This window comes from Balaenoptera borealis, assembly GCF_965194805.1.
Source record: "Balaenoptera borealis genome assembly, chromosome: 15".
NCBI classification, from domain to species: Eukaryota; Metazoa; Chordata; class Mammalia; order Artiodactyla; family Balaenopteridae; genus Balaenoptera; species Balaenoptera borealis.
The window spans coordinates 55,836,936-55,852,214 of record NC_138871.1 but is presented as its reverse complement, the minus strand read 5'-3'; the positions used below and the strand labels follow the sequence as shown (position 1 = coordinate 55,852,214).

The 15,279-nt window shown below is 46.1% G+C and overlaps 1 protein-coding gene across 1 annotated transcript in view; it reads right to left on the bottom strand.

Annotated features, from left to right (window-relative positions):
* ABCG5 (ATP binding cassette subfamily G member 5) overlaps nt 1–15,261 on the bottom strand; it is a 35,409-nt gene extending 20,148 nt beyond the window's left edge. The window contains exons 1-6 of the mRNA XM_082358167.1: nt 15,104–15,261; nt 14,290–14,411; nt 6,193–6,329; nt 6,011–6,109; nt 1,756–1,888; nt 38–177 (exon numbers count right to left, since the gene is read on the bottom strand). Coding sequence (XP_082214293.1) covers nt 38–177; nt 1,756–1,888; nt 6,011–6,109; nt 6,193–6,329; nt 14,290–14,411; nt 15,104–15,249 — 777 coding nt within the window. The 5' untranslated portion in view covers nt 15,250–15,261. The remainder of the gene's footprint in view (nt 1–37; nt 178–1,755; nt 1,889–6,010; nt 6,110–6,192; nt 6,330–14,289; nt 14,412–15,103) is intronic.
* Between the last annotated feature and the right edge of the window lie 18 nt (nt 15,262–15,279).

The window sequence follows — 15,279 nt, the reverse complement described above, 5'->3', positions numbered from 1 at the left end:
GGCTGAGTTGAGCTGGAACGACAGACGTCCGCCTCACCTGGAAGAGCTCGGAGCGGGGCTGGTGGATGGTGACGATCACGATGCGGTCCCTGCGAGCCAGCTCTGCTATGAGGACAACGATCTGATTCGCAGTCATGCAGTCCAGGCCTGTGGTTGGCTCATCAAAAAGCATGACCTCTGCGGCAAAGAAAGGTCAGACATCTGAGTCACTGCCGAGCCTGGGCTCTGTGCTCTAGCCTCGGAATTTTGAACAGTTCCTTATTGAACTGTCTTATCCCATCCAAACAGTGTGCAGTGAGCAGTACTCTAGCCTGAGCCCAGGAGAAAGCACCTGACCTGGAAGGGCCCAACTCCCAGCTCCAGAGCACATCCCAGCCTTAATCCTTGAAGGGACAAGGCAGCAACCACATCAGGCCTGTCATGTGACACTATAGACTGTTTGGGCTCCATCCAGGGGACCCTAACAGGGAACGAGGGCTGGCAGGCTGGCACCCAGGTGTTTCTAAAAGGCTGAGAGGAGGCTGGTTAAAAAGACAAAATCTCACAACATGGATAGACCTAGAGATTATCATAGTAAGAGAAGTAAGTCCAACCGAGAAAGACAAATATGATATCACTTATATGTGGAATCTAAAATATGACACAAATGAACTTATCTACGAAACAGACTCATAGACATAGAGAACAGACTTGTGGTTGTCAAGGGGGGGGGGGTAGGGGAGGGTGGATCAGGAATTTGGGATTAGCAGATGCAAACTATTATACATAGGATGGATAAACAACAAGGTCCTACTGTATAGCACAGGGAACTATATTCAGTATCCTGTGATAAACCATAATGGAAAATAATATGAAAAACAATGTGTATATATATATATATATATATGTGTGTGTGTGTGTGTGTGTATATGTATAACTGAATCACTTTGCTGTATAGCAGAAATTAACACAACATTGTAAATCAACTATACTTGAATAAATTTTTTAAAAAGACATAATCTCACTTCATGTCTAACACTTTCCAACACCAACTGCATCTTGGCACTGCAAAAAACTCTGACCTGTGAAACAAAGTCTGAGATGGGACAGGCATTTGGATTCTTTAGAAGGTTTAACTGTAGCTTACTTCTACCCAAAAAGTACAGGGGCTCTTAAGAACATTCCTCTTATTTGTTCTGAAGAGCAGGCAGTCTTGGTCTACCCCAATGTGAAGAAAGTATCTAAATGTATCATGTCCTTTTCCAAGTGTATATAAGTGGCAAGGTTTCCCCAGACAGTGGAGAGAATGAAGCCAGGCAGGAGAGGCAGGTGACTGGCTACCCCATCTGGACAGCCCCTCCTTCCAATATATATACTTTCTCATGTATCACTTAAAGTCCTATTTTAATTCCTGCCGTTTCATAAATACTTCTAGTCACAGCAAAACTCCCTGGCTTTCCAGAGTAGACACGGTGGTGCTGCTCTAGTAAGAAGTAAGGAGGGACAGGGCATTCATGGAAGACCCTAACTGAACATCAACACAAACGCAGTGCTTCCAAGTCCAACAGGTGTTTTGTACTTGGATGATGGAATCGCATCAGGAACTACTTAGATTTCCAAAGAAACTGGGTCCCCAGTTTGAGAAACCTCAGTGACTTCAGTTCCCAACCAACCAACCCCTTTCCAAACGGAGACTGTGAAGAAAGGGCTGAAAATGTCTGCAGACACGTGGAAGACGCCAGGCAGCAGCCAGTAGCAGTTCTGGGTCCCACTTACTGGGATCCTGGAGCAGCTGGGCTGCGATGGAGACCCGGCGCCTCTCACCATGGGAAATTCCCCCAAAGCTGTAGTTGCCAATCAGTCGATCTGCCACGTGGCTCAGACTCAGCTCTGCCATGACTGCCTCCACCTGTAAGAGACACAATGTCCAGGAAGGCTGGTCACTGCTGGGCTGTGTCCCAATTCATGGGCTGAGGATGACAGGGGAGAGGCAACACACTTCCCTTGAGTGCTTGGGCCACTTCCAGACTCACCACATCCTAGGGAAAGCACGCCTATTACAAGAGAATCCAATTTGGTTTAAATCACAATATATGTATCAGATTAAAATAAACAATATTGACATGAATTTTTTTCCAGAAGTCCTTACAGCAACAAAAAACTGTTTCAATTTGCTTCAGGGAAAGTCAGCAGGAAACAATGCAGACTTTGTTGGACTCCTGTTTTCAGATGCTACAGTCAGTCCAGCCCATAGACAAAACCCCCCTAAGGCATAGTTACAATAGAGCTTATTTTTTTAGTCTTTGGTTTTTGAAACTTTATTATAATAAATGTTTTACATGTAAAAAAAATCAATTTGGTTTGAACTAAACCTGGCTTCCCCTATGTAACCCAAATAAGTCCTGGAGTCCCATGTGGCCCAATCTCACTGGGGTTTTGCATCAAATATAATCCAGCTATCAAAAGTAATTAAAAATAAAGCCAATCTTTACTGGAATCTCTTTAAAGATTTTAAAAGGAACCCAGTTTATAACTTACAGCCACACTTTTAAAAATTTCCTTTCCCCTAATTCTCCTCACTCTGCTTATCTTATACCCTGCAGCTCGCTGAAACCCTCTGCTTACTCCTCAACTCCCCAAAACAATAATCACTAAAAAAAAATTCTTTACTGACTCTCTAATCAAGAAGTTTGGCCTTTTCCCTCCCTCTCCCTCTTTCCTTCCTTAGCTTATCTCCTCACCAGAGGCCCTTTCAAAAATCTCTATTTCTGGCCCTCCCCTGACTGAGTACCCCTATCTGCATTAGGCCCTGGGGAAAGCAGAGAGAAAGAGACTGAGAATACTTATATATATGGTAATGAGTTTTGTTCCCATACATCTCTAATGAGATTGTGTTTCTTTTATAATGAAAAAAGAGGACTTCCCTGGTGGTGCAGTGGTTAAGAATCCGCCTGCCAATGCAGGGGACACGGGTTCGAGCCCTGGTCCAGGAAGATCCCACATGCTGCAAAGCAACTAGGCCTGCGTGCTACAACTACTGAGCCTGTGCTCTAGAGCCCGCGAGCCACAACTACTGAGCCCACATGCCACAACTACTGAAGCCCACGCACCTAGAGCCCGTGCTCCACAAGAGAAGCCACCACAAAGAGAAGCCCGCACACCGCAACAGAGTAGCCCCCGCTCACCACAACTAGAGAAAGCCCACGTGCAGCAATGAAGACCCAATGCAGCCAAAAATAAATTTATTTTTTTTTAAAATACCCTATTAAAAAATAACAGCAACAGCAAACTAAATCGGAGTAAAGGAGGGGATGATTTATGGAACAAAGTTCCAGAGGAGACAGGGAGTGGGATCAATAGATGAAGCTTTGACCAAAAGAAAGGGATACATCTGAAACAGATACAAAGGAATAAGGAGGAGGTTAGAAATGCGTAAGTAAACCAGTATGATTGTCTCTTCTTGCCATCAGAGTGGAAGGATTCTGGAATCGAGCTTCACTTGACATGGCAAGGTTTATGTGTTCACCAGCCAGGGCAGATTCCTGAGTGTCCCTTTCATCTGCTCTGCAACAGCAAGAAAGGAGTAAAGCTTGCCCCTCCTGGCTCAGAAGCAATGGACAGAGGAGACCTTCACTTCATCTGTTTCAGATGTCTCTGGCTAGAAGCCCCTCCCATGTTTTGCAAACACTGCTGGGAACAGAATTCACAGAGTCTTGGAAGGGACCACTGGGATCATCAATCCTCTCCATGCTATGTGATTTCACATAAACTGATTCGTTCCTCACATCAGCTCCAGGAGAGGTGCATTATTACTCTATCTATTATAGAAAAGCAAACAGATCCTCAGACAGGTTCATAGATTGCCCAAGGTCACACCATTAGCAAATGGCAGAGCTGGGACTAAGAGTAAACCGTGTGGGTTCTCAAGTGGTCCAAGCAGCACAAGGGCGGACAAAGCCTGCCACATCAATCATGGCTTTATGTTCAGGTTCGCAGAGGACAAAAGCAGATCTCCTGCAATCTCTGCTCTGTTATCACAGACACTTCCTTCTCCCTAAACTACTTTGTCAGGATTTTACATCCTGTGGACTGGATTTGCTCAGAAAGTACTCTCAAGCAGGGAGAACTGTATGATAGGAAACTCCGCAGGACACTTAGGGGCTGCCAGTGCCAGGGAGAGGGACCATTCACAGGGGGCAAATTTGCCATCAACCAACTGCAGGTACCTTGAATTTTCTGAATATTTATGCAAATATGTGCACTTTCCGGGGAAAAAGTTCAGTGGCTTTCTCAGATTATCTCCCTGGGGTATGTGATGTAAATGGATCACTATCTCAAAAGAATCTGCTTAAGACTTCATTTCTCCAACTCAAATACCAATGAGATCCTCTCCTACCCATTTTAGACACAAAAATACTAAAGCAGGCAGACAGGAAGCCTACATAGGGGCTCACCTGTCACTCGCTGTCAGGGCAGCTAAGTCATGTGAACATGCCTGTGCCTCCCCGCGGGCCGAATTCCGACCTCTGTCTTCTCAGACCACAGTGAGGCCCAGGGAGGCATGATGGAGTCAGAGGACCTGGGTCCATGTCCCAGCTCTGCCAGTCCGAGGTGTTGGATCTTAATATCCTTGGGGGTCAGTTTCTTGATCTGAAAGTTGGAGATAACGCCTCCCTCATAGAGCTGATGCCAGAGTGAAATGAGATGTGTGTGAACAAGGCCTGATGGATGCCAGCCACATGTGAGAGCCCAGAGAATAAGCTGGTAGAACAGCAAGAACCTCGCAATGCCTTCTGAGCACTCTAAGGTAACCTCCAGGTAGGAACAGGGCTAGTCCTCACTCTGTGGGGCTAATGGTCTTTCTTGAAGGTTCCTCTGGAGTGAAAGCTATGCTCCAACACGTCCAGGACTCTGAAACAGAAGAATGCCCTTTCCTGACTTGGCATGACAACAAACAAGCCTGCTGGTACTCTGGACACAGTCCAGACCTAGCTGCACTCGCCAAGCCCTGTCTGAGAGTCCAGCACCAGGGACAAGAGGAGTAACTCCCTGGTGACAGGCTCAGAGGTGCCTGATAAAAATGGAGTAACCTACTGCCCCTTCAGCTGAGATGGAGGATTCCCTCGGAGCCTCAGTGGCATTAAAGAAGGGCTAGCTTTGGAGCCTGAAGTGCAGATGTAATTTGTGTGCCCAGGAGGAACCTTCACTGAGGCCTCAGAGTGGTGGAGCCTCTGAGGCAGATGTCACCAGTGGTCTCTGGCACCTCTGAGAGCCAGTTTCCCAGAGAACTGTGCCTGCTTTGCAGGTGGCACATTGACCTGTCCTTGGTTGTATGTTTCCAGCCCAGACAGAAACGAGGCAATGTTTCCAGGTAAGGTCCCTGTGAGTTTACTTGCAGCCTCTTCCAAATCAGGTCCACTTAAAGAAACAGATTGGAACTTAGAGTTGACAATTCAATAGTTCCTCCTTCACCAGCTGAATCCAGTTTGGATGAGGCACGTTCAAGATGCCTCAAAGAAAGTTGAGAAAAATCTCCACAGGGCTGCAGGGCAACGCACGGTGAGGAAAATAGCCATATCTGTTCAAACACAGAGCTCTCAGGACAGCGCCACCCAACAGAAATATCACGCAAGCCACATTCAGAATTTAAATATTTTAGTGGCCACATTTTAGAGTGAAAAGAAACAGATGAAGTGAATTTCAGTGGTATCATTTCTTTAACCCAATACAACCAAAATATTTCCAATTTGACCAATAATCAATATCTTAAAAATTATTAATGAGATATTTCACATTCTGTGGTTCCAGACTAAGTTTCTGAAATCTGGTGTGTATTTTACACTCACAGCACATCTCAAGTAGGTCTAGTCAGTTTCAAGTGCCCCAAAGCCACCTGTGACTAGCGGCTGCCAGCGCAGCCCTAGACGCTTAAAGGGTGAAGAGCGAAGGGGAGGAAGGGGCAAGCGGAGGGACGAGGGGGTGCAAAGCCACAGCGGGGTGATCCCCTGGGTGGCCCCGGGGCGGTACCCACCTTCTTCTGGAAGAAGCCCTGGGAGCCGCCGCGGACGGCCAGCAGCGCCGTGTAGCACAGCGTCTCGCGGACCGTGAGGCTGCTCAGCAGAGTGTCGCTCTGCAGGGGAGGGATGTGTCAGCGGCGCCCCCGCTGGCTGCGAGGCCAGCGGGCAGCCGGGCAGGGGCCGGGGACGCGCGCACCTGCAGGACGTAGGAGAAGCAGTCCTGGAACTGCTCCCTGCGCAGCGCCCGGCCGTTCACGAACACGTCCCCGAGCAGCGTCCCCGTGCGCCGCAGCCTCCCGGACATGGCGTCCAGCAGCGTGGTTTTCCCCGAGCCTGGGAGGCGACAAGAGAAGGTCCTGGAGGAGGCCCTGCACGAGGCCTCGCGGACACTTCCCGAGACCCTCGGTGAACCCGCGATCCAGCCCTGACTTGTTCTCTCTTTGGCCTCATGGGACAAGCTCATGGCTGGAATGAGTCCTTCCAGCTTGTCTCCTCAATGAGAGGGGACAAGCTGTTTCCCTCCTCCACGTCAGGACTGGAGGAGCTCTGTCCGCCTGCTTATTTGTTTTTAAAGCTGCTTGAGGCTGAAAAAGAAAATACAGGATCAGAATAAAAGGAAAACCAGGGTTCTTGGAAACGTTTGGATCCTAGGACATCTGAATTTGTTTTTGTGACCCCCTGGGATCCTCTGGTGGTTCCTGAATGTAGGTGACACTTCCCAGAGCCTCGCTGATTTAATCAAGTGGGGTCTGAGGCCGAGCAGCACCTGAGAGCTTCTGTTAGGAATGCAGAATCTCAGGCCCCAACTCCTGACTCGGATTCTGCTTTTTACAAGATCCCTGGGGAGTTCTCACGCATATTAGAGTTTGAGAAGCACTAGCTTAGTGAGTCCTCTGGTTAAAACCAAGTTGGCCTCAGCCTACACTGAGAGCCTTGGGCATAACCCAGCTGGTTGTTGCTAAGAACTTGCCCACAGAGGAGATGCGATGAACTAACTGCCCTGTGCTGAGGTGGCTGGAGGGTGAGGTTTCTCCTGGTTTGCTTTTTCTATGGTTAGAGTGATCCTTCAGGGTAAGACACCAGCTGGCCCTTCCCATACACAAGCTTACATGGGCCCAGAGAGTTAATGGAGACAGGAACAGGAGTCACCAGGCCTTTCCTGACCAAGGCTTTTAAGCAGTTAGAATGAGTAACAGAGGAAACAGGCAGGAGGTTCTGGGCTGTCTGAGAAGATGGCAATAGAATTCTACTGAGGATGTGATGACTTGTGCAAAACCAAAGCAAAGATCTTTTGTTCAAATATTTTAAAGAAGCTGCTGGTTGCTCTGAGGGGTGCAAAGATGAATAAGCCAAGCTCCTGGAGCAGTGGTTGTCTTATCTAACCCATGACTGACAAAGCTCAGAATCAGCCCCAGTATGTTCAGGTAGAGGTCAGCGTGGGGAAGGGAGCAGAGTTTTTGTAAAGAAATAAAATGTGACTTCACTGGGGTTGTCTTTCAAAATGTGCTCTGAAGTGTCTCAGTCACGATATTAAGCCTTGTCTGTGGTTCTTCTAACTAGCAGCCTCCCTAGCCTTACGTTTCTGGGATCCAATCTCAACTCTGACAGACCTTCCAAACAGCCTGTAACCTGGATTCCAGTTCCACCACTATCTCAAAACTAGCCTCCTTCCTTGTTGCCAAATCCAGTAGATGCTTCTCTGTATGTTGTTTGACTTCTCAGCAGCGGTTGATACTGCTGCTTGCCCTTCTCTGTAAATCTCTCTCCCTTGGCCTTGATGCCACCTCATCCTCTTGGTTTAATCCTGCTGGTCCGGCTGCTCCTTCTCAGCCTCTTGTGGGTGACCCTCAGGGCTCCTCTCCTGTCACACATCCTCACTGAGCAACAGTGAGCACCAACTTGCTAGACAGCATGTGAGGGAGCCACTTTGGAAGTAGCTTCTCCAGCCCCATTCAAGCCTTCAGATGATTGCAGCCCCAGCTGACATCTAACTACCACCTCACGAGGGACCCCAGACAGAAGCATCCAACCAAGGCACTTCCAAATTTCTGACTTGTAGAAACACTGAGAGATAATTAATGATTTTTATTAAGTCACTTAGGTTGGGGATCCTTTTTGAAACATAGAAAAAGGTAACTAATATTATCCTTTTTTGAACATGTGTCAAATACCTATTAACTCATTAATGATGGTACCAGCAGGATGACAAAAAAGGATTCATACCCTCATTCAAAAAAGGATAGGGCTTCCCTGGTGGCGCAGTGGTTGGGAATCTGCCTGCCAGTGCAGGGGACATGGGTTCAAGCCCTGGTCCGGGAAGATTCCACATGCCCTGGAGCAACTAAGCCCGGGTGCCACAACTACTGAGCCTGCACTCTAGAGCTTGTGAGCTACAACTACTGAGCCCATGAGCCACAACTACTGCAGCCCGCGCACCGAGAGCCCGTGCTCTGCAACAAGAGAAGCCAGGACAATGAGAAGCCCGCGCACGGCAACGAAGAGTAGCCCCCACTCGCCTCAACTAGAGAAAGCCCGTGCACAGCAATAAAGACCCAGCACAGCCAAATATAAAAACAAATAAATTAATTAATTTAAAAAAAAAAGATATAAGGGACTTCCCTAGTGGTGCAGTGGTTAAGAATCCACCTGCCAATGCAGGGGACATGGGTTCAATCCCTGATCTGGGAAGATCCCACATGCCGCGGAGCAACTAAGCCCGTGCACCACAACTACTGAGCCCACACTGCAACTACTGAAGCCCACGTGCTCTAGGGCCTGCATGCCACAACTACTGAGCCTGCATGCCTAGAGCCTGTGCTCCACAACAAGAGAAGCCACTGCAATGAGTAGCCCGCTCACCACAGCAAAGAGTAGCCCCCGCTTGCCACAAGTAGAGAAAGCCCATGTGCAGCAACGAAGGCCCAACGCAGCCAGAAAAAAAAAAAAAAAAAAGGATATAAGAAACTAGTATGTACAAGCAGTGGAGAAAAGAAGATTGGAATAAGTGGCAAAGTTAGATGCAAAAATGGTTAATGCCCTAGGATGTGACACCAAAGGGATGGGTAACAAAAGAAAAAGTAGAGAAACTGACTTCATGAAAATTTTAAACTTGTTTTTCAACCTAAGACACTATCCATGGTGCAAAAAGGCAGCCCACAGAATGAGAGGAAAATATTTGCAAACCTTATATCTGATAAAGGATTAATATCCAGAATATATAGAGAGAACTTCTAAAACTCAACAATGACAACAACAGCAACAGAAAACAAACAACCCGGTTCAAGATTGGGTAAAGGACTTGAATAGACATTTCTCCAAAGAAGATACACAGATGGCCAATGAGCACATGAAAAAATGTTCAACATTACTAATCATTAGGGAAATATAAATCAAAACTACAATGAGATACTACCTCATACCCAACAGCTACAATAAAAAAAAAATAGAAAATAACAAGTGTTGGTTAGGATGCGGAAAAACTGGAACCTCTGTGCACTATTGCTGGGAATATAAAATAGTATAGCCACTGTGGAAAAGAGTATAGAGGTTCTAAAAAAATTAAAAATAGAACTACCATATGATCCAGCAATTCCACTTCTGGATATATACTCCAAAGAACTGAAAACAAGGTCTTGAAGATATTTGTACACCCTTGTTCATAGCAGCATTATTCACAATAACTAAAATGTGGAAGCAATCAAAGTGTCCATTGATGGATGAATGGATAAGCAAACTATGTCTCTACATACAACAGAATATTACTCAGCCTTAAAAATGAAGGAAATTTTGCAATATGCTGCAACATGGGTGAACAATGAAGACATTATAAGTGAAATAAGCCAGTTAAAAAAGATAAATACTGTATGATTCCATGTATATTAGGTACTTTGAGTAGTCAAAATCATAAAAGCACAAAGTGTAATGGTGGTTGCCAGGGGCTGAGAAAATGACAGAAGGGGAGTTATTATTTAATAAGAATAGTTTCGGGACTTCCCTGGTGGCGCAGTGGTTAAGAATCTGCCTACCAGTGCAGGGGACACGGGTTGGATCCCTGGTCTGGGAAGATCCCACATGCCGCAGAGCAACTAAGCCCGTGCGCCACAACTACTGAGCCTGTGCTCTAGAGCCCGCAAGCCACAACTACTGAGCCCATACACCACAACTACTGAAGCCTGTGCACTCTAGGGCCCATGTGCTGCAACTACTGAAGCCCACGCGCCGAGAGCCTGTGCTCCGCAACAAGAGAAGCCACCACAATGAGAAGCCCACACACCGCAACGAAGAGTAGCCCCCGCTCGCCACAACTAGAGAAAGCCTGCATGCAGCAACAAAGATCCAATGCAGCCAAAAAAAAAAAGAAGAATAGTTTTAGTTTTACAAGATGAAAGGTTGTGGGGATGGATGGTGGTGATGGTTGCACAACTGTGTGAATGTATTTAATACCACTGAACTGTACACTTTAAAATGGTTAAGAAGGTACACAAAAATATACTCAAAATGGCTTAAAACCTTAAATACAAGACACCATAAAACTCCTAGAAGAGAGCACAGGTAAAACGTTCTCTGACATAAATCGCAGCAATGTTTTCTTAGGTCAGTCTCCCAAGGCAAAAGAAGTAAAAGCAAAAGTAAACAAATGGAACCTAATCAAACTTATAAGCTTTTGCACAGCAAAGGAAACCATCAACAAAACAAAAAGACAACCTACAGACTGGGAGAGAATATTTGCAAATGACGCAACCAACAAGGGCTTAATTTCCAATATATACAAACAGCTCATACAGCTCAATATCAAAAAAACAAACAACAATCAAAAAATGGGCAGAAGACCTAAATAGACATTTCTCCAAAGAAGACGTACAGATGGCCAACAGGCACATGAAAAGATGCTCAACACGGCTAATTTTTAGAGAAATGCAAATCAGAACTACAATGAGGTATCACCTCACGCCAGTCAGAATGGCCATCATTAAAAAGCCTACAAATAACAAATGCTGCAGAGGGTGTGGAGAAAGGAAACCCTCCGACACTGTTGATGGGAATGTAAATTGGTGCAACCACTATGGAAAACAGTATGGAGGTTCCTTAAAAAACTAAAAATAGACAACCTAAGTGTCCATCAACAGATGAATGGATAAAGATGTGATATATATATATATATATATATAAAATATAAATATATAAATGTAAAAATACACACACACACACACACACACACACACACACACACACACACGACATAATGGAATATTACTCAGCCATAAAAAAGAATAAAATAATGCCATTTGCAGCAACATGGACACACCTAGAGATTATCATACTAAGTGAAGTAGGACAGAGAAAGACAAAAATCATATGACATCACATATGTGGAATCTAAACGATGACACAAATGAACTTATTTACAAAACAGAAACAGGGGGCTTCCCTGGTGGCGCAGTGGTTGAGAATCTGCCTGCCAATGCAGGGGACACGGGTTTGAGCCCTGGTCTGGGAAGATCCCACATGCCGCGGAGCAACTAGGCCCGTGAGCCACAACTACTGAGCCTGCGTGTCTGGAGCCTGTGCTCCGCAACAAGAGAGGCCGCGATAGTGAGAGGCCCGCGCACCGCGATGAAGAGTGGCCCCCGCTTGCCGCAACTAGAGAAAGCCCTCGCACAGAAGCGAAGACCCAACACAGCGATAAATAAATAAATTAAAAAACAAACAAACAAACAAACAAACAAAAAAAAAAAACAGAAACAGACTCACAGACATAGAAACAAACTTATGGTTACCAAAGGGGAAAGGGGGCGGGGGTAGGGATAAATTAGGAGCTTGGGATTAACAGATACACACCACTATATATAAAATAAACAAGGGGACTTCCCTGGCGGTCCAGTGGTTAAGACTCCATGCTTCCACTGCTGGGGGTACAGGGTCAAACCCTGATCAGCTAACTAAGATCCCGCATGCCTCATGACGTGGCCAAAAAAAATAATAAAGTAGATAAAATAAACAACAAGGACCTACTGTATAGCACAGGGAACTATATTCAATATCTTATAATAACCTACAATGAAAAAGAGTCTGAAAAAGAACATATATATAATTGAATCACTTTGCTGTACACTTGAAACTAACACGTTATAAATAAACTATACTTCAATAAAAAATAAAAATAAATTAAATGGCTAAGATGGAAAATTTTACATTATGTATATTTTACCACAATAAAAAAAAAAAAGAAAAAAAGGGTTAACGCCCTACAGGGCCATAAAACTGTGACCTTTGGGTTTATCCTCTCTAAAAGGACAGAAATCACCTGTAACTAAATAGTCTTCTGCAAGGGACTATGCAGCCTAGAGTCTAGGTCCTAAATGATCAAAAATAATGAGTCAAATAAAATTACCTTCCCCTGGAGTGTTGGTTGACCATAGGCAGGCTTGCATTATGCAGACCATTCTCTAGTGAGACTTTGAACATCTAAGTCATCTTTTGCCTCACTAGTAAAGATTTGATAAACAATACTGCTTTAGATGAGACACCAATGAAATCATGTTATTTTCTGAAAAACTAAGAGTAATTCATAGAATTCATTTGCTTAATCATTTATCCAGCAAATACTTATTAAGCACCTACGATGTGGCCAGCCCTCTCCTAACTGTTGAGGATACAGCAGGAAAAAAAAAAAAAGACCAAGCCCCCACCCTCAGGGAACTTGCAGTCTACCTTGAATTCATGTTCAGTATAAAAGGATGGACAGTCATAAAACCATGATAAGGTATAATCAGACACCAGCCCATGAGCCCCTAGAAAAGGGGGCTCCACCCACTGTTCTGCTGAGATGTGCATGAAGATGTACATTGGCCTGTGGGACACACTTCCGAGAAGTGGGTTCAATTCCTTGTTGTGCTGCATGCCACCCTTTTTTATCCTACACAAGGAAGGAAACAAGTGACACATTATTATAGGAATAACTCAGCTTTTCTTTTTAAAGAAGTATAATTATCAAAAGGAAAATTAGGATGACCCTGGATGTTATGGTACATGCATACAATTAGAAATGGTTAAAAATTGTAAAAAGAAAATAAAAGGAGGGACTTCCCTGGCAGTCCAGTGGTTAGGACTGCCAAGGGCCCAGGTTCAATCCCTGGTCAGGGAACTAAGATCCCACAAGCCGCGTGGCGTAGCCAAAATAGGAAGAAAAAAAAAAAAAGGAAATCTCAGGGAAGTGTAACCATTCTCGCCAGTGAATTCCTTTTCATTTCATCTTAACAACACTACTGTTGCCATCCAGCTGTCCCCCGACTGCAGCAGGGGAGTGGCTGTGGATTTAACTCCCCAGGTCGAAAGAGGCTAACCATGCTTAACTTTTATCACAGACTCATATTGCTCACCTCTATTAAAGAGAGCAATGCAAGTGAAGACTGGCAGGAAGTGTCAACAATTTGCAAGCAAGAACTCCATCGAGAGGCTCCTGGGAAGCCAATTTGTCTGAATCTTTCAACCTTAAAATGTGCAGGATAACCTAGTGTAGTGGACCCTGTGATGTGCCACACAGATGCCCTCTTCAGGGCCAACGCACCCATCCCCCCATAGCTGTGCATCCTCAGCTGTGACCTTCACAGGGCATTGCCCCAGCCTCAAGGGGCTGCCTCCCCGGAGGCTCCACCCTCCCCAGCAATGACTTGCTGATGCAGGGAAAGAGGAGGGGAAGAATGAGGTGGGGAACAGGCACATAGATAGCCTCAGTGGAATCTGTGATATTTAACTCCTTTGAAAAAACAAAAAAGGATCTGAAGTAAATACGGTATAATGTTAACATCTGATAAAGCAGAGGTTAAAAAAAAAAAAAAAAGCAGAGGTTAAGACACGAACATTCTTTATTTACTCTCTATCTTGCCTGTGTGTTTGAAATACATCATAATTTTTAAAAGACCAATGAATATGGGGGATAAATGGGCATCTCTGTGCTTATTTAATTCCTTTTCCCATCCCCAGGCAGGAAAATTGTGTTTACTGAGCACCCCTATATGCCAGGCACTGTGCTAGGTGCTTTCCAAACTGAAATATGAATTAACTTACACGTTCGGCAGGACTTCGTTTTTTTCAGGGATCTTCCTAAAGATTTCACATTAGCACCAGGTTCTATTCACAGTCACGCAGGTCATCAGATTTCATTCTAATATCAGACCTGTGTGTGGCCTCCTTGGTACAACTTAAACCTGTTTCCTCAGTGTGGTGTTCAAATCAAGCCACAGCCTCTTTTGAGTTCTCGTGGAGAGTTTAGGGAACTCCCTCCCCAGCTTACCTGAGCTCCCTAAGATGCACATGATCTGCCCACTCTCGACGTACAAGGAGACATCTTTGAGGATCTGCCTGGTCCGCTTCTGTCGGCGAGATGCGATGTCCCACCAGGGCCCCGCGCAGTGGCTTTAAAGGAAACCCCGCGAGGGAAAGGCAGCATGGGGTTCTGGAAGGGCCCAGCCCCTTGTCCCCCAGCACCGATCCCAGCTCTGCCCAGCCCGAGTTGTCTCTGGACAGGTTCCTAAGTGTGCTCTAGCCTCAGTGTCCTCCTCTGTAGACCCTGGCAGGTAGTGACAGAAGATCATCTCTATAAAGCACCTGTCCAGCAGCTGCTCTGAATACCAGCTCTCTTTGGCTGGCTGGCAGATGGCAAACAGGACACTGTTTGTTTATTCCTTCGGTTGACCCTGCGTTCCTTCACCCGGTTTCATTGCACCTCATGCTCCAAGCACCCCCATTCCCCAAGTGCTCGCCACCCAAATAGGGAAGGCCTTCGACAAGGGAGACGCGGGGGGAAGGGGCATAAAGCAGGGGGAGGGGGCAGAGCACAGCCGCTGCACTTGTCGTGTGTCATAGCTTCCAGTCCTGCGGTGGACAGCAGGAGGGGCCGTTCACCATGGCTCCTCACTTCCCTCTGGCAGCCCTTCCCCTCCCCTCTCTCCACCTCCACCCACTAGAGAAGGAGCCCAAGCCTCCATGCATGCCCCCCATTAGTGAGGAAAGCCAGCAGAGGGCAGAGAGGCCCACCCACCTCAGGCCATGCCTGTCCCTGACCACAGCTCAAAGCTCCCAGCAGATGGGAGAGGCCCTGGCCTTACCTGACACTGTAGGAGGCGTGGAGAACGCCCAGGCTGTGTCGAGGCTTAGAAGCAGCTGCAGGAACCTCCTCGAGGGAGCACGGGGAGCTTCTGTTTACCTGGAGTCCCGAGGACCCCGCAGGGGTCAAAAAGCGGAGTTCACTCATGGCCAGCGGGCAGCAGAGACAGGTGAATTT